The sequence below is a fragment of the Lepus europaeus genome, chromosome 18 (genome assembly GCF_033115175.1).
Source record: "Lepus europaeus isolate LE1 chromosome 18, mLepTim1.pri, whole genome shotgun sequence".
NCBI classification, from domain to species: Eukaryota; Metazoa; Chordata; class Mammalia; order Lagomorpha; family Leporidae; genus Lepus; species Lepus europaeus.
In genome coordinates, this window is record NC_084844.1 from 55,557,164 (window position 1) to 55,584,654 (window position 27,491).

At 39.9% G+C, this 27,491-nt stretch overlaps 1 protein-coding gene across 2 annotated transcripts in view; it reads left to right on the forward strand.

Annotated features, from left to right (window-relative positions):
• Positions 1–27,491, forward strand: part of MAP2K4 (mitogen-activated protein kinase kinase 4) — a 120,642-nt gene that overhangs the window by 3,049 nt on the left and 90,102 nt on the right. Inside the window, exon 2 of one of the 2 annotated variants that reach the window (XM_062216498.1) lies at positions 10,740–10,772. The exons of the other annotated variant lie outside the window; for it this stretch is intronic. Within the exon in view, the coding sequence (XP_062072482.1) occupies positions 10,740–10,772 (33 nt within the window). The remainder of the gene's footprint in view (positions 1–10,739; positions 10,773–27,491) is intronic. 2 annotated transcript variants of the gene reach the window in all.

A 27,491-nucleotide genomic window follows, 5' to 3' on the forward strand; every position in this document is an offset into this window, starting at 1 on the left:
GAGCTTTGGAGTCCAGGATTTGAATCTCGCCAAGATTTAAACTTTTTGTGACCATGAGTTAAAGGCACTTCACCTCCCAATGTGCCAGTTTTCTCAAATGGAAAGTAAGAATAATGCTCGTGTACTTTGGGCATGTAAGTGAAGTATGGGCCCTGGCACATGGATGGAGTGCTACCAGCCACTCTTGTTAGTAGCCACAGTACTGTTGTCAGAAAGGACTCTACCAGTGGTCTCTTCATTATTCTTAAAATGAGTCCCTAACCCTCACAATATGCCATGTAATATTTAAAAAAAGTTTTATTTATTTGAAAATCAGAGTTAGAGACAGAGAGACAGAGAGGTCTTCTATCCGCTGGTTCACTCCCCAATTGTCCACAACGGCCGGAGCTACTCTGATCCAGAGCCAGGAGCTTCTTCTGGGTCTCCCATGTCAGTGCAGGGGCCCAAGGATCACCTTCACTGCCATCTTCCACTGCCTTCCCAGGTCATCAGCAGGGGGTTGGTTTGGAAGTAGAGCAGCTGGGACTTGAACCAGCACCCACATGGGATGCCGGCACTACAGACAGCAGCTCTACCCGCTACTCCACAGCGTCCGCCTCTTCCATGTAATTTCTTTAGCTTCATTGTTGCTGGATCCCTACTTTTTTTTTTTTGCAACTTTTAATTATTTGAACAAAGTTTTTCTTAGAATATTCTAGGTGAGACTATTTTTGAAGCTGTAGATCCTCCGTCTATTCTGGATCTGAACATTCTCAAGTGAATTACAATGCGTATGATACTAAATAGAGGGCTAGCTATAAATTTGCTCTAATCTTTTTTTTTTTTTTTTGAGGGAGGGGTAAAAGGTTGGAAGGGGGAATTTTAGTAAATTTGGCTTTATAACAGTCCTAGCTTTGGTTATATTTTTGTACTAATAGTTGTGGATTCTAATTTGGCCTTTTTTTTTTTTTCTTTTAGCAATCTTCTCATTGTACCACAGATAATAGGATAGTTGCTAATTTTGTTATTACTCATACGTTTGACTATTTTCATTCTGACTCATGTTTATGTTCATTCATAATCACATCGAACTTTTATAAATTGAGTAGTTTTTACATTTTGGTTTTTTGGGATTAAAAGAAGCAAAATGTAGATCTGTTTGCCAAGTTAAGTTAATGATTTTATAAAAAATGTATTTGACATTAGGATAAGTTTGCACTGGAGTAAGAAAAGAATACTCAAATGAACTACTGTGAGTTCTGCTTTTATTTATAATAGTTCATCAATAATTTGTCAGTATAGATGAATTCAATAGGGAGATTTCTCACATACCAGGATAAAGTACTGGGTAACAGTATGATTCTTTTTTTTTTTTTTTTTTAAGATTTATTTATTTATTTGAAAGTCGGAGTTACACAGAGAGAGATGGAGAGGCAGAGAGAGAGAGGTCTTCCATCCGCTGGTTCACTCCCCAATTGGCTACAATGGCCAGAGCTGTGCGAATCTGAAGCCAGGAGCCAGGAGCCTCTTCTGGGTCTCCAATGTGGGTGCAGGGGCCCAAGGACTTGGGCCATCTTCTACTGCTTTCCCAGGCCACAACAGAGAGCTGGATCGGAAGTGGAGCAGCCGGCCCCAACAGTATGATTCTTTAGCTTAAGATTAAGTCTTACTACACTTAAAGAATAGGATTTACTTGTTAGCATTCCAGAACTTTCCTAGCCCTGGTTTGGGTTTTCTGTTGTGGCAACTGAAAAACTCAGTGAATTTAGCCAGGTTAGTGTAAAGCAAATGAAGAGAAGTAGATTCCACTGTGCAATTTCAGGTGAGTAGGGCTTATGTATAGAAAATAATTTTAGATAGTTTCATTGTTGACATGTTGGCGAATAGCATTTTCTCATTAAGAGAGCTTGACAGGTGAGAGTTCAACGATTTCTATAATGAAATTGCACAGGCATGGTGATTTCTTCTCAACCCAGTAGCTTGATAGTAGCTAGCTATCCTGTTGTGTGTGGTAGTGTTTAAGACCCAAGAGGATGTTGATGGGAAGAAAGTACTGAATTTGGACCTGCAAAACTGGGGTTTTGGTAACTGCTGTACTCAAGCTTGGTGACCTCAGGCAAGTTGCCTAACTTTTCTGGTGTTTCTCATGTATTAAAATAGGGATAACACTGGGCTGTTCAGAGAATCACAGTATTAAATTAATGTGTGTGAAAGTGCTTTTAAAATTATAAACTAGCTATAAGTATATAAGGATTATTAGACATGGTTATTTACCTGCTTTAGTTACTAGTCACTTAACATAGCATAGATTTAATTTTTTAAATTTTTAAATTTTTTATTTTTTTTACAGGCAGAGTGGACAGTGAGAGAGAGAGAGAGAGAAAGGTCTTCTTTTGCCGTTGGTTCACCCTCCAGTGGCCGCTGCGGCCAGCGCATCTCGCTGATCCAAAGTCAGGAGCCATGTGCTTCTCCTGGTCTCCCATGCGGGTGCAGGGCCCAAGCACTTGGGCCATCCTCCACTGCCTTCCCGGGGCCATAGCAGAGAGCTGGCCTGGAAGAGGGGCAACCGGGATAGAATCCGGTGCCCCAACCGGGACTAGAACCTGGTGTGCCGGCGCCGCAAGGCGGAATTTTTTTAAAGATTTATTTATTTTGCTCTTTTTTTTTTTTTAATTTTTGACAGGCAGAGTGGACAGTGAGAGAGAGACAGACAGAAAGGTCTTCCTTTTGCCGTTGGTTCACCCTCCAATGGCCGCCGCGGTAGCGCGCTGCGGCCGGCGCACCGCGCTGTTCCGATGGCAGGAGCCAGGTGCTTCTCCTGGTCTCCCATAGGGTGCAGGGCCCAAGCACTTGGGCCATCCTCCACTGCACTCCCTGGCCACAGCAGAGAGCTGGCCTGGAAGAGGGGCAACCGGGACAGGATCGGTGCCCCAACCGGGACTAGAACCCGGTGTGCCGGCGCCGCAAGGCGGAATTTTTTTAAAGATTTATTTATTTTGAAAGTCAGAGTTACACAGACAGAGAAGGAGAGGCGCTGGGTGGGGGGTGTTTTTTGTCTGCTGGCTCACTCCTCAATTGGCCGCAACAGCTGGAGCTGTGTTGATCCAAAGCCAGGAGCCAGGAGCTTCTTTCGGGTCTCCCTGGCAGGTGCAGGGGTCCTTGGGCATCCTCTACTGCTTTCCCAGGCCATAGCAGAGAGCTGGATTGGAAGAGGAGCCTGCCGGGTATCGAACCAGTGTCCATATGGGATGCTGGCACTGCAGGTGGTGGCTTTACCTGCTATGGCACAGTGGCAGCCCTATAAGTGAATCTTTTATTTTTTTTAATTTGACTGGTAGAGTTATAGACAGAGAGAGAAAGGTCTTCCTTCCATTGGTTCACCCCCCAAATGGCCACTATGGCCAGCGCGCTGTGCCGATCCGAAGCCAGGAGCCAGGTGCTTCCTCCTGATCTCCCATGTGAGTGTAGGGCCCAAGCACTTGGGCCATCTTCCATAAGTGAATCTTTAAACGAAGTTTATCATAGAAGACTTAAAAGGCAGAGAAACACAAAGTACTTCCTAAACTTTACTCAGGTGCTTGAGAAATATCAGTTTTTACATTAGAATCAGTAATTGATTCCGAAAATACTGAGCATTTGTAAAGTACTTGTTACAGGAATGAAGTACTCTTGTATTGTAGGTGCCTGGGATTCTCCTAATGTGCTGATCTAGGCATTTTCTTTCTTAGGCGTGTAACAGAAACTTCTGAACCTGTCCAGTCCTTACCCTTTTATCCTTAGCTGAGCATTTTATATATAACAATTTAAGTAAAAAGATCATAATTTGATTCTTCTTAAAAATCCACACATAAGACTTTGTATTGAAATATATCTGTTAAAATGAAGAAAGGTTTAATTTGAAATCAGTGTATTTTTTCTCTCAATGTTTGAATATATAAGTATACATGAAATTCCCTACTTTTGATTATATTTTACTATTTTTACCATTTTTATTATATTTTACTATTTTTACCATTTTATGTTTTTTAAAAACTATAGGAAGGTGCCTTTATCATAATTTTAAAGAACCAAATTTTGTAGACTTTATAGTGTCAACACCTAGATATGTGTGCTTTTCCTGGTGTTGTATACTATTTCTTTTACTGTGTGCTTAACTTTATACAAGTACAGCTCATCAAATTAGTCCTCCCTCAAAGCTCATATTGCATTTATCTTATGTTCCCTTAAAATTGAGATTAACCCTAGTACTAAAATAAGAGAAGTAGAAAAACTTCTCACTTTTTTTTTTTTTTAAAGACTTGTTTATTTATCTGAGAGGCTGAGTTATAGAGAGAGGTGAATCTGCTGGTTCACTCCCCAAATGGCCATAATGGCTGGAGCTGGGCCGATCCAAAGCCAGGAGCCAGGAGCTTCCTCCGGGTTTCCCAAGTGGGTGCAGGGGCCCAAGCACTTGGGCCATCTTCCAGTGCTTTCCCAGGCCATTAGCAGGGAGGTGGATTTGAAGTGGAGCAGCCGGGACTCAAACCATTGTCCATAAGGGAAGCTTGGCCTTCAGGCAGAGACTTAACCTGGCGCTGACCCCAAACCTCTCACTTTTAGAGTCCATATGTTCTCACATTTTCCTCTAATGTATCTTATCTAGTGAGCATATTAATATTTGTTTAAGTTGGGATATTTATTTGTTAACCAGTATTTTGAGTTATGGTTTCTTTTTTAGTAAAATTCTCTATTCCATTTTACCTAATTTGAGAAGCTGGATTGATTTGGGCCAAGAGATTGATTTGGGCCCATCTTTTTAGGGGTCTGAATATCATAATTAACTTTGGCCTACATAATCCAAGTCAGGCTTTTGCAGTCTCTAGAAGGTAGAGATGGCTTTAATGATACAATTCAAGAAACTTAATTCAGATTTGGGGAAAAAGAAGGAAAGAAAGGGAAATTGCCAGTTAAAACAACTCTTTCACTGTCCTTAAGTAATTTGATGCTCACAACTTTTTTAAGGGTAGGTGGGCCGTAGTTCTTTTCAAAGATGTTATTTGCCCTAGAAGTGGATTTTAACTTTCCTATGTGATTGGTAGCTATTGCTCTTCTTACCCCTCCACTGCATGGATTTTCTGAGCTCTGTTTAAGTCATTTTACCATTCAGATCTGCAGGCAGAAACTTTGCCAGAAGTGGTATAGATTTAAGAATAAAAGAGAGATTATTTTTGGTTTCAGTCAGGGGGTGGAAGCTTTAAGCAACAAAGTACTTTTGTGGTTGACTTTGGAGTCTTGGTGCTCCTTTATGTTAGGGAGTTCTAAACTTGCTGGGGCATTTGAAGCGGTGTTTTGAATACAGAGGCGTTTTGATTGGGAATCTGCGTGTAGGCAGAAGACTAATTAGGCAGTGATCCAGGAGGCCAGTGTAAATTTGAAAGGTAATAGAATCATTTAAACATCATATAAGAGTATAGTATATAAAAGGAATTCATTTAGCATAAATGTTAACATATGTTGCCACTTTGGCTAAATTTGTCATCTGGGCAAATTACTGTGGGTTAATGGACTTGTTTTAGCATTTAGTCCTTTCCTCATAATTCCACAAAGTCCTTCGATGTCTCATCATACTGTTAGCGAGGCTTTAATATGTATATAGAAAGGGTTCAGGAGCAGGGAGTCATATAAGCTTGGCCTAACTTGTGGCCAGCCAGTGAAAGGGAACATTGGCTAGTTGTTAGCATGGCCCAAGATAGGTCTTTTGAAAGAAGGAAACAGTTACATCACACACAGCTTGATTCTTTAAGAACAACACATCATTCCCCAGGAAAGAGGATTAAAGTGGACACCATGGCCACTTTTTCATGCTGTGTTGTTTCATCATACTCCAAGTCACTCAATAGCACTTTTAAAAAAGAAGAAACAACAAAAGTATTATGACTGATAGATACAGTATATCAGATACTCACATGTATATCTGACAGCCTGTGTTTGTTATTGCTTGGCTTTGCAAAAAAAAAAAAAAAAAAAAAAAAAACAAAAAACAAGCAAATCAGGTGGCTCCCCTGATGCGTTTGGCAGTTCCCCTGGGATCTGGGTTAGGTGCCTCTCAGGGGAAAGTAGTCACTTTTTGGAGTTAAGAGTCCTCAGAATACCAGGCAGTGCCCAGTAAGGGCTGTGGTAGAGGTGTAGAGAGTGGGGTGGTCCTTATAACTCTCTCAGAATGATTGGGAATGAAAGGAGCAGGACTGCTGTTGTGTAGATTAGTCTGTTTGGAAATGAGGGAAGGTGCCATAACTTTACTCATCTTAGGGAGAAATAAAGAATAATGACTCTGATAAGAATAACACTCTTCTAACCTCTGTTAAGCATTTGAGATACGTTTTCTCATTTAGTGATCACAGAATACTTTTATGTATTATTCTGCTTTACAGATGTGGAAATGGAGGCTCACAGATGTGAGATACTTGCCCCAAGTCATGTAGCTATTATAAGTTGCTGTCCCTGGTATACTGTGCTTCACTGAACTGGCTTGGGAAAATAGAGGCCTTTAGTTCCATAGTCAAGCGGTAAATAAGGTGAAACATCAGTCATTGGCTACAAGGAAGAAAAGAGCTGGTATATGAGGACAAGATCTTGTGTTTTTAAGAAATGTGGGAAAGATTTGATGGGTATTTTATAAAATCATTGGTTCTAAATGATACAAACAACCTGAAGTTACTAAGTTCTTGATTAAGAAAACTGAAGGCAGGAAATAAATCTTGTGGAACTTGCTCCAAGTACAATGAAAATACAAATTTAGACCAAGTGTAGATTAACTCCCTAGTTGTTAGAGCCAGAATGATGTACTATGGGTAGCTGCATATTGAGGCACTTATCAGGATTTTGAGGTGGAAAGTAGCAAACATGGAGAGTTGGCATGATTGTGACAGAAGGAAGATTGTGTAGCATAGTCCTAGTGGCCTGACCTAGAGGGGAAGCTCTGATCTTTGTATTAGTGTGGATTCATACTGACGCTGATATAATGTACTTTGAGCAGTGTAGGAGTCTAGATTGTCCAAGGAGTCAGAAGGAAACAATGAGGAGGGAAACTGCTTACACCCCTGCCTCTCCCTGGGTTATACCTTCAGCCTAAAAGAAGAGGAACAGAAATAACTGCAAACTCCCCAAAAGGCCTTTACAAAACAAGCAAAATTAGGTTTAGACACTGTTTTCTTCTTTTTTAAGAGATTTATTTATTTGAAAGGCAGAGTTACAGAGACAGAAACGGAGACAGAGCATGGTATCTTCTATCTGTTGGTTCACTCCCCAAATGGCTACAATGGCCGGGGCTGAGAGATAGATAGGGATAGGGGTAGGGGTAGGGATAGGGATAGGGATAGGGATAGGGATGTGGGATAGGGATAGGGATAGGAGAGATCTTCTATCTGATGGTTCATTCCCAAGTGGCTGTATTGGCCAGGGCTGAGAGAGAATCCATCTTCTTTCTGCTTGTTCACTCCCCAAATGGCTGCAAGGGCCAGGGCTGGGCCAGATTGAAGCCAGGAGCCAAGACCTCCCTCCAGGTCTCCCATGTGGGTGCAGGGGCCCAAGGACTTGGACCATCTGCTTTCCCAGGCATGTTAGCAGGAGCTGGATTGGAAGTGGAGCAGCTGGGACTCGAACTGGTGCCCATATCGTGCACCAGCACTGCAGATGGTGGCTTAACTCACTGTGCCACAGCACTGGTCCCCTGACACACTATTTTCAAGCTCCAGGAGATTTTCTGATAATTTTTTATTTAAATAAGAAAACTAAGGCTCAAGTGAAATGACAAAAGTTTTGCAGTTGGAAATAGCATAAAGTCTCCTGGCACCCCTCATTTTGTTTTCTCCTTTTTCAAATACAACTTGCTCCTTTTTTTTTTTTTTTTAAATACACTTACATATGTCCTAAACAGCCCTATAAGTTAATATAGGACTGTCTCACTTTATTTAGTAAATACAATAAATTACAGGTTTCAAGTTGAGACTATCCTAAAATTGAGGTAAGAGAATGAGAACAGGAGATGTTGTAGGAAAGAGCTAGAAGAGGATGAGAGGCGTAGGGAAGAAAAAAGAAGAAAGAAGCCCATGTAGGTTTATTTCTTACATGCATTCTGTCCTATCTATCCTATTCTTGGAAGTATTGACTTAAAATAAACTTGCCTGGGACTAGGTAAAATAAAGATGACTTAAATCCCCCCCCCCCCCACTTACAACACAGAAATTGAAACACAAGATCATATAAAATTATATCCTAGGGTATAGGTAACTCGCTAAGACATAAGAGTGTGGCCCACAAGACTTGTAATTAATTGGTGACTGTCAACAGATTGAGTTGGTATCTAGCACTCCTAGATGTAGAACTTTAAGTGAATGAGAAGGCAGAATTTTGGAGACAATGGAGATCTCATGAATTGAACACATGGGAATGAATATTCATGGATAGTACAGCAGCAGCATGCCCACAAGTTTTCATGTTGTTAAATTTAAGGTACTGAAAGTTTTCCTCACCATCTCTTCCCCAGCATCTTTCTCTGGCACAAGATATTGCTCTCTTGTTGGCAGTCTCCTGCGCCCCTCCTTGCCCTATGTGTATGAGCTAGTAGAGCTATTTCCCAGATATGTACTACTGTAAGCACAACTTTCTGGCTTCTGCAGGTCTTTTCATAAATGTATTGTGATTTTTTTTAAAAAGATTTATGTATTTATTTGAAAGGCAGAGCTACATAGAGAGATTTTCCATCCATTGGTTCACTCCCCGAATGGCCACAGTGGCCAAGGCTGTGCAAGCCAAAAGCCAGGAGCCAGCAGCTTCTTATGGGTCCTCCACCTGGGTGTCAGGGGCCCAAGAACTTGGGCCATCTTCTGTTGCTTTCCCAGATGCATCAGCAGGGAGCTTGATGGAAGTGGAGCAGCTGAGACTCAAACAGCTGCCCATATGGGATGCCAGCATCACAGGCAGTGACTTTACCTGCCACACTACAATGTGCCCCCCCCCCATTAGGTTTTAAAGAAAAGCAGATTTATAGTTATTCTTTGAGAATTTCACCTCCAAGACTTTTAGAATTTGTATTGATTCTGTTCTGATGGCAGGATTTCATTTTGAGAGCTTCTTAGCACTTAACTTGGGTTTAGCTTTTGATGTGGTAGAGCCATAATTGGTAACATTCTAATGTTTTCAGTCACATAGGCCTTTGCATTTTTTCCCCATTGTACACTTTATTCTGTAACTTTTTATGCAACCTTGAATACAGATGTAACTGATTCTCTCTCATGTAACTTGCAAGGTTGTTTTTCTGGTTTGTTCATCTCTTCCCTTCTTCCCTTTGCTTTTTGCTACCTAGTAGCTATCACTCACCATAATTAGAGCAGCAGAAAGAAGAGTAACTGTTGCCTTAGGATTGTTCAGTGTTTCCCATTTTCCTCTCCAGCTGTGTTGGAGATGATCGTTCTCTTCCTTGGGGTGGGAAGTAGAGGGAGACTTGCCTCTGGACTTGGAGAGGCTTCTTCCTGACTTTGTGCTTGCTTCATTTTGCCTGGTAGGAGGCTGACTGGCTTTTAGTTAGGATGATAAGCCCCACAGATGTCTAATTTTTCTTTCTGGATCCTGTTCCTGCTGCTTATTTGGTGGGGCAACATGGACTTTGAGTGGTAGAGAGACTTGGCCAGGACATGAGCCAGGTTTGTCTCAGGACCTCATGCCGGGCAGGCCCCTCCATTCCCAGCATTCTGTGTGATTAGCTAGTCACCAGTGGCTGCCTTTTGTGGTGCACCAAAGCAGTCTTTGTGTCAAAGTGGCTACATTAGCGTTTTGACTTTTTGTACATTATGATGTCTTTATATTCTTAGAATTCGAAAAATTTTTATCACTGGGTAGGAAAGGCTGCTTAAACATATCTTTCCTTTATTCCTGGCGTATTTGCCTGCATGTTTTGAGTGAATTTGCTTAAACACAAACTCCTTTTATTTGTTCCTCAAAGCAGTAATAAACTCAAGCATAGATAGATATTTCACAAAGGCTTTTGTTTTAAATGGCTGATTTTACGTGGTACATTTTATTAAAAACTATATCTGTATATGATGTGAACTCAGTCCAAATAGATTCAGAAAATGTTTCAAAGAGGAATTCACAGGTTTTCTTCCTATGACATCTAATCCTGCTCTACTTTATCATTCCCAAGGACACTGATTATTTATTTTTTAAAGGCCTACTTTAGAAGAATTGCAGCCCATCTTAAGTAGTAGTTATCATTTGAGTTTAGCTAATTGAGTAGGAAATGTTGCTTTATATGTGTTTCATGTTTTACAATCCATGGACCTCAAAAAGTTTTGAACTCTCAGTAGTGATTAATCATGAGTAGTTCTAACTCAGTAATTTGAGTGAATAAAATAACTTGTAGTATACTTTAAATTTGTAGGTTGAAAACATTGAAAAAATTGATAGAACTGTTAAAAGTTACTAGTAACTTTTGAAGGCCTAATAGCTATTCTTTTTTAATTGAGTAAATGAGAAAAATAAGCATTAAGACTAATAATTAAAATTTGATTTCAGTTTTGTATAATATAGCACATCTACATCTGAAAGCTGGGTTCTTAAAGAAAGCCCACATGTTATCAATGTCTCTGTAATGGAGTAATGTGATTTGAACTGTTCTTGAATTAGTTTTACTCAGAATGTAATATAAAAATGCAATGTCATGTTCTAATTTTCGTTTGTTTGACTTACAGTAAATGAACTGGAACTTATCTCTTTTACTTTAGGCTTTCAGATAAACTTCTGTGAAAAGGCACAAAGTAAGCTACAAATTTTATGATACTATGCTGCTTATTTTTTTCATATCCATCTTGGTATTGGGAATGTATCCACTATTGTTTCAACTAACCAGTCATGGCGATTTTACATAAAAAGAGCTTCCATTTTTCATTCTTTTTCAAATACAAATAAAAATCCTATGGCTATAGCCTTGATTGTAAATCTTTCTTATTTTCACTTAAAATTGAAATAGAATTATGTATATAGATCTTCAGCTGTATATAAGTATTTAGACAATCATAATTGAAATTATAAGTTGAAGAAAATTCACTTTTAGTATTGTGGTGCAAAAATTATCTAACTGTACTCAGATTTTATGTTTCATTTAACATTCTTATTTTTTCTTTACAACAAAACTGTTGTTTCTTCCCTGTGTCTCTCCCCTTCTCCATCATTTTGTTAGGACACTAGTCTTCATAGAACACAGAAGAGATTTTCTACAAAAAGGCAAAGTTATAAAGCTAAACCAAATATATTATAAAATATTTATTTATTTGAAAGATGGAGTGACAGATGGGGTGGGTGGGGAAGAGAGAGAGAGAGAGAGGGAGAATAGAGAGAGAGAGAAATATCTTCCACGATTTCACTTTCCAAATGACTACAGCAGTCAGGGCTGGGCCAGGTCAAAGCCAGGAGCCAGAATCTCTAACCAGGTCTGGGTGGCAGGGACTCAAGTACTTGAGCCATCATTTTCTGCTTCCTAGGTTTGTTAGCAGGAAACTAGAATGGAAGTGGAGTAGCTGGGACTTGAACCAGCACTCTGATATGGGATGTGGGTATCTCATGCAGCTACTTAAGCCACCGTGCCACAGTGCTCACCCCAAATCAAATACATTTTAAACTTAAATACCATTTGTATAAAATGTAGGTTAAAAGAACATAATCTCAGAGAGACTATTCTCCAGTTAACACAAAAACATCTCAAAATACAATGTAAGTAGTTTCATATTTGTCTTATTTATTTGTGGACTGAGGAAGAATTATGACCACTTTTTGATATGTATCATTTTTAAGTAAATTAGTTCAAAGGAAAAACATTTCTGTTATGTTTTAAAATTCTTTTTGATAGACTCAAATCAATCTATCGATTTACCATTGTGACCATATTTGGAATGTGATTAGCCAAGTTTATTTCTTGAAGGGTTTACCCATGATGTAAATATGTAATAAGAAAAATAAATAAGGCACCTAGACTCTCGAATAAACATTTTTAATTGGTCAGTTACTATCACCCTTTACCTTAAATAGTAAGCTAAAAAATATGACTCCCTGCTCACAGTAAACCTATACATATGATATGGATTCATGTATAATGAAGTGTCATCTTCAATTTATGTTATCTTTTAATAAACTCACTGTGATAAATTTAAAGTTTCTTTTATGCTTTAACATCAAATATTTGTTTAATATAACAATTTTTATCATTATATATTGACATAATGTCTAAGGGAAGAACCTTTGAAAATTTAAAATCATATTTACATTTTTGCTTTTTTTCTGACTTCATTCGATTGTAGACCTAAGACAAGAGAAACTGATTATCTTAAGTTTAAAATTGTGAATGAATAGACCTGTGGAGGGATTAAAAATGCCTTTGAAACTTCTAAATAGTTCTGTCCTTTCCCATTGCTGTAGAAATGATAGGTTTGTGGTGTTGCTTGCTTTGATCTACACAGTAGAACCTAACAAAGAAGGGTTGGAACAGTAGAACCAATTAGAACTTAAGCCTGTGATGGGCAGGTCATGTGTGTTCCCACATTGATACTAACTTCTGGTTGCTTTCACTGTCTCTTCACGGAGTGGCTATTTCTCTCGGGTTTTCATATCTCCCTTTGTATTTCTCTGTTTTCTTTTTGGCTGATTCCACTTCTTTGTTTTCTAACTTTCGAGATTCAACATAACTATGTACATTGATTCATGAGGCATGTATTGGACACCTAGGAACCATAGGATGAGCAAACTTCTTGGAGAGAAAAGAATAGGACGAGTCTCTGCTCTCAACAGACTGATAGTGTAATAGATTAGAGTTGACCTCTTGATTATTTGTGTCCAACTACTAGTGCTTCACTACATATAGATTGATTATCAGCTGAAACCAGGGTGAGGGCAGTGCAGGGGCCAATGTGTACCAGGAACCTTTGCTTCTGCTGTTTTCTCATGAGGAAGTAAGATCAGAAACTGGCTTAGGGATCTAGCAATGGGCCTACCTTTTGTTGGAGTTAAGCAGAGCTGTCTGTGCTGGCTCAGACCTCTGATAGAAGCCTTAGGGATAGGGAGCATTATACATCAAGGAAAGAGGAACTGGGGAGTTAGTAGGAATGGCCAATGGTTTTGGTACTATCAGTACCTATATTTTAGGGTAAGTTTTCTGTTGCTTCTATATATTAATACTGTTTTCTAAGACTCATGATTTGCATGTCTTAAACATGAGAAGTGTAATTTTGTAATGCTTACAGACAATTTTCTGGTTTGCTTTGCAATATAGACATTAACTTTATGTTAAAAGTAGTTACCTGTTTCTTAAAAAAAAAAAAACAAAAAGGCTTGAAATTATTAAAGGAGTGATTGCTTCCCTATCTGGGCATACTTTAGACCCAGAATCTTTATTTTTGTTCTATGAGTGTTTCAGAATTCTCAGAGAAACTTATTTTTAATTCATTAAAAATAAAAGTATGTCATGTGGTAGTTATAGAAGGGGATGGGGCAGAGAATAAAACTAGGTATTGTTAAAGTCCAATAAGTTTCAATAGTGCTGCTTCAAATGTTCAATTCTCCACAAATAAAAAAGATTTATTGTAAGATGATTCTGATGACTAATGGAAGCTCTGAAGGATTAATTTTTTTCCATTGTTTGACTTTCACATAGTTTTTGTTCTTTATATTGCTGCATTTCTTTATCCTAATTGGTTTGTTACAATTGTCTGTTATAAGTTAGTGAAGTTTTATTGGAGACATTTGCTACACATATTTACATATACAAATAGTGTGAGATTACATATTGAATTTGGGAACCAGATTTCTATAGAAATTCAATAAAACCCACCCCGTACCTCATGGTCTTCGTTGTCATAAATTACAGTTGGTACATTTATCTGACATTTTAAAGTTATTTTTACTTAAGATAACAGCATTTCATTTAATATTGCTGACTCACTGAGTTTTTCTGAAGTCTGAATATAAGCCTCCTTTAGGGAAAAAACAACTTTACAATTGTAAATATGAGGAAGTTGGTTTTCACTTATCATTTGGAGATAATGCTCTCATACATGTAAAGGTGTTTTTATAATTTATGGTCCAGTTTGAATGATCATAAATTCATAAAGCTCATTGGCTTTTTGAACTAACTTGTAAATGTAGTTCTTTAGAGTATGATTTGCTTGCTTTAAAAAATCAATTGGGGGAAGATGAGGATATGTCTAGTAACAGTGTTTGAGAGTTTTTTTAAGCATGGAATTTACCTATGTGTTGTCAACTTTCTTTTTTTTTTTTTCTGGATGAGAATTATGGCCCATTGATGATTCCTGTGCATAGAAATTTTCCTCAAAAAACACCTAGCAGATTCTTATTTTAATCATTGTGAGAGTAGTTAGGAGTTCGGGAAATACTCTTTTAATAATTTAGTTTTCACAAAAGGGAACTTTCAGCCCATTTTCCCTGTACTGTAGTATATTTTCAACCCATGGCCAAAACATTCTTGGACTCTAAAGACAATTTTGGGGAGTGTTGAATTTATGTAGCTTTGCCTTTTACACTTTAAACACTTTTTGTGGCTTTTAAAAATTGTTTTACTTGGTAATGTTTGCATGGCAACAGGATCTTTATTTAGACACTTGTATGTGCCAGAGCTGACTGTTGTTCTTGATGTCAGTAATTGAAATTAGACTACACGTGGTGGTTGTATTTGGTGACACTGCATCAGTGTATTAGGAAGCATTCTACTGACTGATCTAATTTCATTGTGAAACTTTGCTTTTTAAATAAGTATATCTGTTTTTAAATTGGTAATAGTAAAAAGGAAACAGTAAAGGAAAATGATGTTTTGTGCATCTTCCCAAAAGTTTGAGGAATAAATTAATAAGTGTACTGACCTTGTAAGAGCTGTCTGTAAAAAATGTGTTGACTTTATTGGAATATAGAAAATCAGGGCAAGTAAGAAGTGGAGGGAGAGTGTAAGTCCTCCTAAATTTAAGACCAAGAGCTTAGAACACTTAGGTGATTATTTGTAACAGAAGTGTATGAAAAATAACCAGCAGTTTAACATGTGCAAGTTATCAAACTTAGCTTTTCAGCAATCTTTTTTATTTTTTTTGACAAGGCAGAGTTAGACAGTGAGAGAGACAGAGAGAAAGGTCTTCCTTCCATTGGTTCACCCCCCAAATGGCCGCTACGGCCCGGGCTATGCCAATCCAAAGCCAGGAGCCAGGTGCCTCCTCCTGGTCTCCTATGTGGGTGCAGGGCCCAAACACTTGGGCCATCTTCCACTGCCCTCCCGGGCCACAGCAAGAGCTGGACCGGAAGAGGAACAACCGGGACTAGAACTGGTGCTCTTGTGGGATGCTGGCGCCACAGGTGGAGGATTAACCAAGTGAGCCACGGTGCCAGCCCCAGCAATCTTTTTTTTTTTTTTTTTTTTTTTAGATTTATTTATTTATTTGAAAGGCAGAGTTACAGAAGGATGGAAAGAGAGAGAGAAAGAGAAAGAGAGAGAGAGAAAAAGGGAATGAAAGAGAAAGGTCTTCCATCCGCTGGTTCACTCTCCAGATGACCAAAATGGCTCTAGCTGGGCCGATCTGAAGCCAGGAGCCAGGAGTTTCCTCTGGGTCTCCAACACAGGTACAGCGCCCAAGGTCTTGGGCCATCTTCTGCTGCTTTCCCAGGAGCATTAGATGGCTGGATGGATAGCGGAGCAGCTGGGACTTGAACTGGCACTCATGAGATGCTTAACCTGTTACTCCACAACACGAGCCCCTGATAAACAACTTTTAAACTGTGTGTCAAACTGTGTTCTAAGTACTTTAGACTTACTCCTTTAATTCGCATGACCTTATGAAGTAGATATAATAGTTATTGTAGATGAGAAAATGAAAGCACAGTGGGGTTAAGTAGAATTTCCCAGTGTTACATAGCCAATGAGCGGCAGAACTGTGAGATTGTGGTAAAAGAAAGTGGACACTGACAGCAATCATGTTTCTAAAACATGGCTTTTTTATTTTTTTAAGATTGATTTTAGGCCGGCACCGTGGCTCACTTGGCTAATCCTCTGCCTGCGGTGCTGGCACCCCAGGTTCTTGTCCCAGTTGGGGCGCCAGATTCTGTCCCGGTTGCTCCTCTTCCAGTCCAGCTCTCTGCTGTGGCCTGGGAAGGCAGTGGAGGATGGCCCAAGTGTTTGGGCCCTGCACCCACCTGGGAGACCAGGAGGAAGCACCTGGCTCCTGGCTTCGGATCGGTGCAGCGTGCCAGCTGTAGCAGTCATTTGGGGGGTGAACCAACAGAAAAGGAAGACCTTTCTCAGTGTCTCTCTCTCACTGTCTAATTCTGGCTGTCAAAACAAAAAAAAAAAAAAAAAAAAAAAGGAAAAAAATTTGATTTTATTTATTTGAAAGGCAGAGTTACAGAGAGAGAAAGGGAGAGACAGAGGTCTTCCATCCGCTGGTTCACTCTCCAGTGGCTGCAGTGGTCAGAGCTGGGCCATTTGAAAGTCAGGAGACAGTGATTTTTTTCAGGTCTCCCTCATGGGTGCAGGGGCCCAAGCACATTCCCAAGTGGATTAGCAGGGAGCTGGATGGGAAGTGGAGCAGCTAGGACTGGAACCAGAGTCCATATGAGATGCTGGCACTGCAGGCAGTGGCTTAACCCACTATGCCACAACACCAGCCCCACCATATGGCTTTTGACAGATCTTTGTTTACAATGGATCACGAGATGTGGACTTATCATTTATATCACTTCTGATTTTCTCTCCTTAGAGAGCTTTTTAATGTTACTGAGTAAGGTTTACGGCGCATTAAATCCTTCATGTGGCTCTGATACTAGTGGGACTGGGGAAGAATGTCTTAAAAAAACAACAAGAACTCTCCTGGCCTAGCAGATGCAAAGAATGAATTGCTCCAGGATTCTCCAGGTGACTTGTGTGCCTGGGGACAGCTGAGCAGGCTGAGCAGGCTGAGAGATGGGGTATCAGTGAACAAGGTGACATGTACTTGAGCTGTGTGTACAGGCTGTCTTAAGAACAAGTTGGGGCTGGCGCTGTGGCACAGTGGGTTAACACCCTGCCCTGAAGCGCCAGCATCCCATCTGGGCAGACCCGGCTGCTCCACTTCTGATCCAGCTCTCTGCTATGGCTGAGAGAGCAGTAGAAGAGGGCCCAAGTCCTTGGGCCCCTGCTCCCATGTGAAAGACCCGGCAGAAGCTCCTGGCTCCTGGCTTCGGATCGGCGCAGCTCTGGCCATTGCAGCCAATTGGGGAGTGAACCAGCGGATGGAAGACCTCTCTCTCTCTCTCTTTCTTTCTCTCTCTCTCTATCTCTGCCTCTCCTCTCTCTGTGTAACTCTGACTTTCAAATAATAAATCATAAAAAAAAAAAAAAGAATAAGTTGATGCCTTTGGCAGAAGATTCGTGCCCCTTCCACCCCTGACACTCTGATAGGGGTTGGAGAAAGAAGATTATTTAATTTTTAGAAACTTTTTGTGGTAGAATTTTTGAGCCATACACAAAAATGGAGTTGTAGAATGAACCCACCATGTGCCTGTTACATAGCACAATGTCAGTGTATGGCTGGTCTTCATTTGTTTCTCCCCTATATACCTACAGAAATATGTAAAGAAAATTTTAGTTGTACTTTCACCCACATAAATGCCAGTCATATATCTTTGATGTGATAAGAAGTTTAAATACATAACCTCAATGCTATTGTCATTAAATAAATAAAAGACTGTTGTCAAATAGTTACTTCATGTTCACAAAAGCTTTTTGAATGCCTTATTAGCAGATATTTTGTTGAAGTACATATCTCAACAAGGTCTATCCACACATTGTATTTTGTTGATACATTTCTTTCTATAGTAGTTCCCTCTACTCTTTTTTGTGCTATGTTTTTGTTGAAAAATCAGGTCATTTAAAAAAAAATTTTTTAACATCTGATGCATTTTGGATTTAGAGTTAATCATTGGTTATTTCTGACTTAACTGTGCCAGTGCTAATAGGTTATGAAAGTATATGTACACACATTATATACACAAATATCTGCCACAGTTTTCTGTATTGTGAGAGAGTAAATACTGGGCATCTCTCCCTCATGTTCTGGAACACGTGTTGACCTGTTCATTAACTAAGGTTCTCTCTCTTTTTTTCTTTTAAAGGTTTTTAACATTTTTTTATTTTTTATTTTTTGACAGGCAGAGTGGATAGTGAGAGAGAGAGAGAGAGACAGAGAGAAAGGTCTTCCTTTTTGCCGTTGGTTCACCCTCCAATGGCCGCTGTGGCTGGCACATCTCACTGATCCGAAGCCAGGAGCCAGGTGCTTCTCCTGGTCTCCCATGCGGGTGCAGGGCCCAAGCACTTGGGCCATCCTCCACTGCCTTCCCGGGCCACAGCAGAGAGCTGGACTGGAAGAGGGACAACCGGGATAGAATCTGGCGCCCCAACCGGGACTAGAATCCGGTGTGCCGGCGCCGCAAGGCGGAGGATTAGCCTGTTGAACCATGGCGCCGGCCCAAGGTTCTCTTTTTTAAGTCTCTTTATCTCTGAAGAAAATCCAAAGGCATGTCAAACAATAAGGCATGTGCTGGTGAAGCTGAAGAACCAGAGTGTGCGTTAAGACTAGTTTTATTGGGATCAGTTCCGAACCAGACACCAGGTTTTAATGTTTATATTCATGGTTAGAATGCTTAGGTCCTCTATGGCATTACCTTCCTGCTACTTAGGAGTCAGAATTAGTCATGAAAACGCAAATTGGTGAAAAGAGTTCTTATCCAAGATTTATTAAGTAAAAGAGAAACACACCCGATGAAGTCCTTCTGTTCCAGTTATCTTTTTAGTGCCCAGCAGGTTCTTGTTCGACAGGTGTCATTTATCCTTAAAATAATGCTTTCTCAGCCACTTTTCTTTTTCACTATTTGCGTTCTGTCACCCAGCTGTAAATTACTGAAATCTCTCCCTTATGATGTTCTGAAGTGGATTTCATCTTTAGATTTTCTTTGTTGTATCAAAAAAATGTACAATTCGTAGGTAATATTAGAAACATTTCAGTACAGATATTCTCATGTACTATATACTCCTGAAGCAGATAAGATGCAGTATGTCTTGAGTACCATTCATTCTCTTGTTTATTCTTACTCTATTCTAGCCTTTAAAAATAAAACCCCTCAATTTACAAACTTACAAGTAATCATGAATTGTATCCTCTAAGAAAGGAAAAATGTGTTAATGTTTTTTTTTTTTTTTTAATTTTTTTTTTTTTGACAGGCAGAGTGGATAGTGAGAGAGCGAGACAGAGAGAAAGGTCTTCCTTTTTGCTGTTGGTTCACCCTCCAATGGCCGCTGCGGCCGGCGCATCACGCTGATCCGAAGCCAGGAGCCACGTGCTTCTCCTGGTCTCCCATGCGGGTGCAGGGCCCAAGCACTTGGGCCATCCTCCACTGCCTTCCCGGGCCATAGCAGAGAGCTGGCCTGGAAGAGGGGCAACCGGGACAGAATCCGGTGCCCCAACCGGGACTAGAACCCGGTGTGCCGGCGCCGCAAGGCGGAGGATTAGGCTGTTAAGCCACGGCGCCAGCCAAAAAATGTTAATGTTTTTGAAACTTTGAGGTCTTGTGTAGGCAAGGGCAAAAGAAGTGATTCAAATGGGGAAGGCAGTATGCTATGCTATAGTTATTTCTTATAAATGCACAGTATTAGCTTTGCATAGAAGATGCCTATTCATTTCCTATCTCTATTATCTGCTTTGGTAATAGCATAACTGGATTTTTATTTACTTTGGAGTATGCCTTGTTTCCTTGGAGCAAATGGGTACCTTGACTATGAAGGTTTCTGCATCTTAGAGCTTGCTTTCTCCTAATCCATTTGCTAATGAAGTTCATACAGAATTGAAATAAAAAAAAAGTTCATTATTTTTGACTGCTGGGAATTCCTGCTGGTATTTTGGGCTGATGAAAATGGATCAAATTCACTTTTGACAAAATCTGGCTTCCTTTTATGATTAAAAATATGCTAAGTAAGCTTTTCAAGAAAGATAAGTCAGAACTGATTGTCTTGGTAGCTCCTCAATTTGTATGCTGTTGGAAATATTTTCCTGTAAAATATAATACAGATTTTCCTTACCACTGTGGGCTGGGGTCACTCACTAGAGCTCCAGTTCAGTTGTCCTTCAGCTAAGAACAGCCTTGTTTATCCTTCGTTGTGTTGTATAGATGTTCTTTTCATTACATCATGGCATATGTAAAAAATGTTTGGAAGCACTGACTGGACAAATACAGATGGTATAATTAGAAAATATGATTAAGGTGCTTATTTCATATATTGGTGGTGGAAAGTTAAAATAGGGTAGTGATAGGATGTCGGGATTTATCAGCCAGCAACAATAAATGTGACCTAAGACATGTGAGCACTTTATTTTTTTGCTGGAATTCAAGTGAGCTGTTCACCTGAGATTTATCTAAGGGATGCTCTTGCCCTCACAATGAGAGCAGGCTGGAAAACACTCCAGGGGCTCTGAGGTATTGATGGAAATCAGAACAGGTCTTAGGACTTTCATAGATTTGCATATTGTGTTTCCTGTCCCACTAGGAAGATAGCTATCAAAAAGCAAGAGTCATGAAATTCTAGAAATTTTTAGAAAACCTTGCTATTGGTGCATGGTGAGGCAGTAATTCTCAACTTTGAGGTGCTTATCTAGAACTTGATTAGAATGTTGAGGAGTCTGACTGGGAGACAGAGATCACCATAATGGCCTGTGTAATACAGAGGAAGAGATCACTGTTGATTTTTTTTTTTTTTTTGGTTACAGCAGTTTCTCTCTCTCTCTCTCTCTCTCTTTAAAGATTTATTTATTTGAAAGAGTTATAGAGAGGCAGAGAGAGTGAGTCAGTCTTCTATCCACTGGTTCACTCGCCAAATGGCTGCAACGGCCAGAGCTGGGTCAATCTGAAGTCAGGAGCCAGGAGCTTCTTCTGGGTCTCCCACATGGGTGCAGGGGCCCAAGGACTTGGGCCATCTTCTACTGCCTTCCCAGGCCATAGCAGAGAGCTGGACCGGAAGTGGAGCAGCTGGGACTTGAACTGGAGCCCGTATGAAATGCTGGCACTGCAAAACTGGGGCTTTAACCTGCTACGCCACAGTGCTAGCCCTTGACTATTCTTAGGGAATTTTGTTGTAGTTAATTAATGTAGGGTCTTTTCTCCACGGGCACCTATATTCAATATAATTTCCCTGTGGATATGGCAGAGTTTTAGACGTATGGATTTAAAGTGTTTAGTGTCTTTACTGACTCTTGCTATGCTATGAAGTTCCTTCCTCATGACTAGATCTCTTGGTACCACGTGTGACAGTGGTGCATCTGTGTGGAAACAGAATTAATGTAGGTGTGTATCAGGGTAGGCTGGACTTTCTTATTAAGAATTGTGAAGGATGATATAAGAGAATGCTTTAAATGAGCTGGGACACATTATAGATTCAGTTATTACACATTCTTTGTCTTCTTCCCTGAACCAGGAGGGTGGACATACATTGAAAGCACTGGCTACTGACTTCTGGGTGTCCCTTTGGAGGCTTCTCAGGTTGGGTGTCCATTTGCAACCTCCTCAGGGCGATAGTCTAAATGTGGGAATTCCAACTTTTAGATTCCCATGATCTGTTTACAAAATCACTGGAGTATGGAGTTGGGGGTTTAAGATTATGTTGAGTAAGTGGTTCCTATTTTGTTAGCAGTTAAAATATTGTTCAATTTAGCTGGCACATATACCCAAAAAATCTCATCTATGAGATAACAGAAGATGACTGGAGTGTGGAAATGTCCAGGCTGTTTTTAACAAGTATATTACAGTGAGCCTATATTTGTATTTTTTTTTTAAAGATTTATTTTATTTATTTGAAAGATAGAGTTACAGAGAGGTAGAGACAGAGGTCTTCCATCCACTGGTTCACTCCCCAGATGGCCGCAAGCTGGAGCTGCGCCGATCCAAAGCCAGGAGCCAGGAGCCGGGAGCCTCTTCCGGGTCTCCCACGTGGGTGCAGGGCCCAAGGACTTGCTCCACCTTTCACTGCTTCCCCAGGCCATAGCAGAGAGCTGGATCGGAAGAGGAGCAGCTGAGACTAGAACCGCTGTCCATATGGGATGCCAGCGCTTCAGGCAAGGGCATTAACCAGCTACACCACAGTGCTGGCCCCTGTATTTGTATTTTTAAGGCCATTCACTTTGGAGAATGACCTGTTTGAGTAGGGATATATGTAAGTTATCATACAAAGTGTTACATTAAAAGTAATCTATTAGTCATATTACTGCCCAGCTGAAAAAGAGTTAACATTTCTAGTCTTTCCTCATATTAATAGTTTTATGGTATCTTTTTCTTTGATAGTAGCTTAGTATTCCAGTTATGCCATCATTTTTGTAAGTAATGGAGTGTACATGTCATTATGTTGAATAACTTATGTGCATAGTCTTTAATTTCTTTAGGATAAATTCTTAGGAATGGAGTTACTGGGTTAATTGTAAGGATATTTTTGAAATATTTGCTAGGTATTATCTTTTGGAAAAGACCAATGTAACACTTGTATCAGCAATTCATTCACTCACCTGTATTCATTTGTTTACTGAGTAAATGTTGAAACATTTATGTGTCAGACATAATTCTAGGCACTGAGGCATGTGAGAAGAAATAGAATTTCTGCTCTCCTGGCTAATATCAAGATATGATGGAGAAGGTAGATATTAACCAAATAACTGTAAGTGTGAAAATACAGCTGGGATAAGTTCTGAAGCAGCTACCTGCTTCTTCAAACCATTATTAACATTGATATGAAGATTCTGTTTATGTGTGGTATTAAAGGGAGCCATTGTATTTTAATTTTTTGTATAGCTAGATTGATTTTATGGCTTTTCATAGTAATATCTTGTTTTCTTTCTTTCTAAATTACATGTTCATGTTCTTTGTTTGTAAGTAATGCCCTTATCGCCTTCTCTCTTCCAGTTTGGGCTATGTGGTTCAAACAAAAGTGTGTTGTTTTTGCCTCTAAATAAATATGGGGACCTTGCAGGAGAACTAGGGGCCGTAGAGATACAAAACATGATTCTGCTAAACAGAATCTATTTGAGCAGCTACATGACCACTGTGGACAAGCATCCCAGGTCTGTTTTTTCAATAAAGTTCTGACATTTGTGCTGTTTTGAAAACCACAGTAGGGCCTTCCTGGAAAAGCTTATTCCTTGGTGTTTTTGAAAGGGTTGGATTAATCAGGACTTGGCCAGAGGAATTTCTAGTGTATCTGAGGAAGTGCATATTTGCTTGCTGGTAGCAGGCAGCTGGCTCAGAGTCTGGTAGAAAGTGATGCTGTTATTAGCTTTAATTAATTGATAGCTCCAATCTAGCTGTCTCTAGACTCCTATGATGTTGGCACTATGCATAATTGATGTAAAATTACTGGGGTAGTAAGGGGCTAATAAATTAATGACAGAGTTAGTAAGTTGAAAGAATGAAGAACCAATCATGAATTTCTACTCATAGTTTTGCGAGGATTTTAGGCCATTTCCTCAGTTCCATTCTATGACATTGATAAAATCTTTATTTTACTACAGCTCAAATGAGTTTAAATTTTCTTTTTCCTTGTTGGGAACAAGTCTGGGGGCTTTTAATCTGTCATATTCTCTCTGAAAACTTTTGTTAACCAGACAAGGGCCTTGTAGTAAAATATAGTCTACAACAAGTAAAACGCTGCTGTTGCCTTTGTCTAGAATGAGGACGAATCTGCTAGGATCTGTTAAGCCTTTAGTGTCACAGCAGTACCTTTGGAGGAGACGGAGGACTAATGCAATCCTTGATACTCTAGGGTAAATAAATCATTTTACTCAAGGAAGGGATCATGAGTCATCTGCCACAGCCTGAAAATGCTAAGTGTGGATTATTTTGGGTCTTTACTTGGCAGCGGAGCCTCTGAGGTCCAAGTTTGTGAAATGGGGAAAATGGTTGACATTTAGGAAGCATGGCTGTTAGTGATCTACTGCCTCCCTAGTTCAGGATTTGGCTATTTTATACTGATGTATCATTGCCAATATCATAATTGATAATAAAGCTGGGGAAAAGTGAATGATTATGAAGCCGACACTGTTACATATTTGCTTCTTACAACACCCCTGTGAGGAAGGTGATATTAAACTAATTTGTCAGATATGGGGCTAGGACATAGAGATGAGGTCATTTGTCCAAGAGTAAATGGCTTGTAAGTAGCAGAGATGAGTTTAAAAACTAGACAGTCTAACTCTGTTCTATATTGCTTTTTCTAATTAAGTTCCATTGGGATGCTAGATTTGGAATGGGGCCTTTTATGGCATAGTAATTTGAATGATTCCACAAAGCAAGCTGAATTCCTTTCTTTCCTTGATGCTAATTTATTGTGTTGGTTTAAAAGCTATCAGACAACCTTTTTCTCTTTTGGATAATTTAATAGATTCTTCAGTTAAGTTTTATTATTATAGTACTTACTACTTTTTTCATACCTACTGTTTGCCAGCCATTGCATATTTAATAATCCTCACCGTAACAGTGCTACCAAATAAGAGACTATTTTTATCTAGATCTTACAGATGTGTAGGTTACTGGGCCACAGAAACATCTTTGTATTTATCTTTACTAGAGTTTCAATGGTGATCATTTAACATCTAGAAAAAGCAATCACAAGGCCGATGCCACGGCTCACTAGGCTAATCCTCTGCCTGCGGCAGCGCCGACACCCCAGGTTCTAGTCCAGGTCGGGGCACCGGATTCTGTCCCGGTTGCCCCTCTTCCAGGCCAGCTCTCTGCTGTGGCCCAGGAGTGCAGTGGAGGATGGCCCAAGTCCTTGGGCCCTGCACCCCATGGGAGACCAGGATAAGCACCTGGCTCCTGCCTTTGGATCAGCGTGGTGTGCCGGCTGCAGTGCGCCGGCTGCAGCGGCCATTGGAGGGTGAACCAATGGCAAAAGGAAGACCTTTCTCTGTCTCTCTCTCTCACTGTCCACTCTGCCTAGCAAAAAAAAAAAAAAAAAAAAAAAGCGATCACCTTCCTTATTCCTGCCTCTTGGACCAAGTGTTGTCATAGTTTTAATTTTTGGCAGAATGCCAAACAAAACACCTGTGGATGGGTCAGTTTCCTTGTCTGTTGTCTCTCCTACCTGTCACAACAGTTTATGTATTGGATATTTTTACACCTGTTGCTATTTAAATATTACAGTGGGCTTACCAAAATTCCAGTTCACATACAAAAGTGTATTTGGTTTCTTGAACGAGAACAGTTCAGTTTCCAAAATGCTTAGCTGAATAACAGCATTTTATTGCTGAGAGTTCAAAAGTTTCTGGTTTTTGAATTTTTTTTTTGGTTATTGCTTACTCTTGTGTATCAAAGGTTGGAGTAGGGATGGGGCAATACAAAATTGGCTGTTAGTAATAACCACCTTTAATATATGAGTGCATGGAATGTCTGATACTGCAAGTCTAGGATAGAACTGTTGTAATTGCCCATTTCTTCCAAGTCTAAGATTGTTCCCTTTTCTCTTGTGTTTAAGAATCATGATGTCCTTCATTGCTATATAGTTGTTTAGAGAGAAAAAGGAATGAAAATGAATTTTTCTACCACTTTATTGCCTGATTTATGCAATTGTTTGAATATAAAGTTGCATAGTTAGAATTGGTGTTGCTCATCTTATAACTCGTGATTACAGACAATTAAAAAGTAATTTTGGGTGAGCTTTATGTTTTGAAAATGAGGTATTTGGACTGAGAGCCAGGAGAGAAATTAGAATATAAGGCATCTTCCTCCCAACATCCTCCATGGGATGTTCTAAATACTTGGAGTCAATGTAGTCGGTCATCAGTATCCTTAAAGGTATTGGTAGTGACTTGTGGCTATTTTTGTAATAACCTGTCACATAACCCATAGTGGTCTATTAGCCTTATATCCCAGAAGCCACACTCTGGAGGCAGCTAGTCAAGGTCCTACGGTGATCTTTTCATTATAATTAACAATTGAGAACTTTGCTGTTACTGTAAGAGTTGTTAAACATGGGCTTTCCAAATTGATGGAATCAGTGGGGTCGAGGATATGTAGATTGGGTGAAGTATTTTAAAGACACTCAGTTCTTACAGGTTGGGTGGAAGAATTCTGGTTCACTGTTACCATACTGGTAACACTCTTACTTTCCAATGGTATAACGGAAAACAAGCCTGTAAATGGTGGTGGGAAGGCAGTGAAATGTTGATAAGAAAAACACTCTGATAATAGTAATGCAATAAGAACTTGTTGTACTACTGATTGTTCTAGATGCCTATCACGCTATAGATGATTTGCAGTTAAAGATAAATCAAGATATTTAAAAATTTAGAGCAGATGTTTGCAGTTTGGTGATGGGAATGAATTTAGGGAGGGTGGCAAGGTGGACCCTATGTAAACAGAATATCTTTCTGAGGACAGACACATTTTTATGTTTTGGAAACTATGAATAATGAAGAAATGACACTGTTCTCATCTGTAGAAGGTAAAGGAGAAATGATTTTGGTAACTTAGATTGCAAAGAGCTTGTTTGAGTGGTAGACTGTTCTGGTGGAGTCTTTGGCTACGAGATTGAGCCAAACTATAGGGTCAGCTTAGCTGACTGGAAAGTGATGTTGAAGGTTTCCATTGCTTGAGAAGTTAGTGGAGGAAGATTATTCAGGGCTGTTTATCATCTCATTTAAAGCTAAATAAAGCTGAAAGATTTATTTTTCTAGTATTGGGTGAATCTGTTGCTTAGAGTTAGAGCAGCAGTTTTTTGTTGTTGTTGTTTTTTTTTAAGATTTGTTTATTTCAAAGGCAAGAGTTAGGCAGAGGCAGAGAGAGAGAAAGATCTTCCATCCGCTGGTTCACTCCCCAGATGGCCACAACGGCTGGAGCTGGCTGATTCGAAGCCAGGAGTCAGGAGCTTCTTTGGGGTCTCCCATGCAGGTGCAGGGACCCAAGGACTTGGGCCATCTTCTACTGCTTTCCCAGGCCATAGCAGAGAGCTGAATTGGAAATGGAGCAGCCGGGACTTGAACCGGCGCCCATATGGGATCCCAGCATTGCAGGTGGCGGCTTTACCTGCTGCGCCACCATGCTGGTCCCAGAAGGTATTCTGAGGCCTAAATAAGTGTAGATGTGCTTGGCCCAATCCCTGTTCTTCAGAATCATAGTGCTTAGCATTCCTAACGATCATGTGCATGGAAGTGCTTTTCTCATGTGAACTTTGTGGATGACATTGTATACAGATAATGTGAAAAGCATGTTTTAATTATGCTGGGTATTAAGACAACTTTCTTTTAAAATTAATTTTGTTTGAAAGGCAGTAAAAGAGATCTTTTACCTGCTGCTTCATGTACCAAAAGCCCACAATACTCGGGACTGGGCCAGGCTGAAGACGGGAGCCAAAAATCAATCTGAGTCTCCCATATGGTGTCAGAGACCCAAGTACTTGAGTCATGACTTGCTGCCTTCTGAGTTGC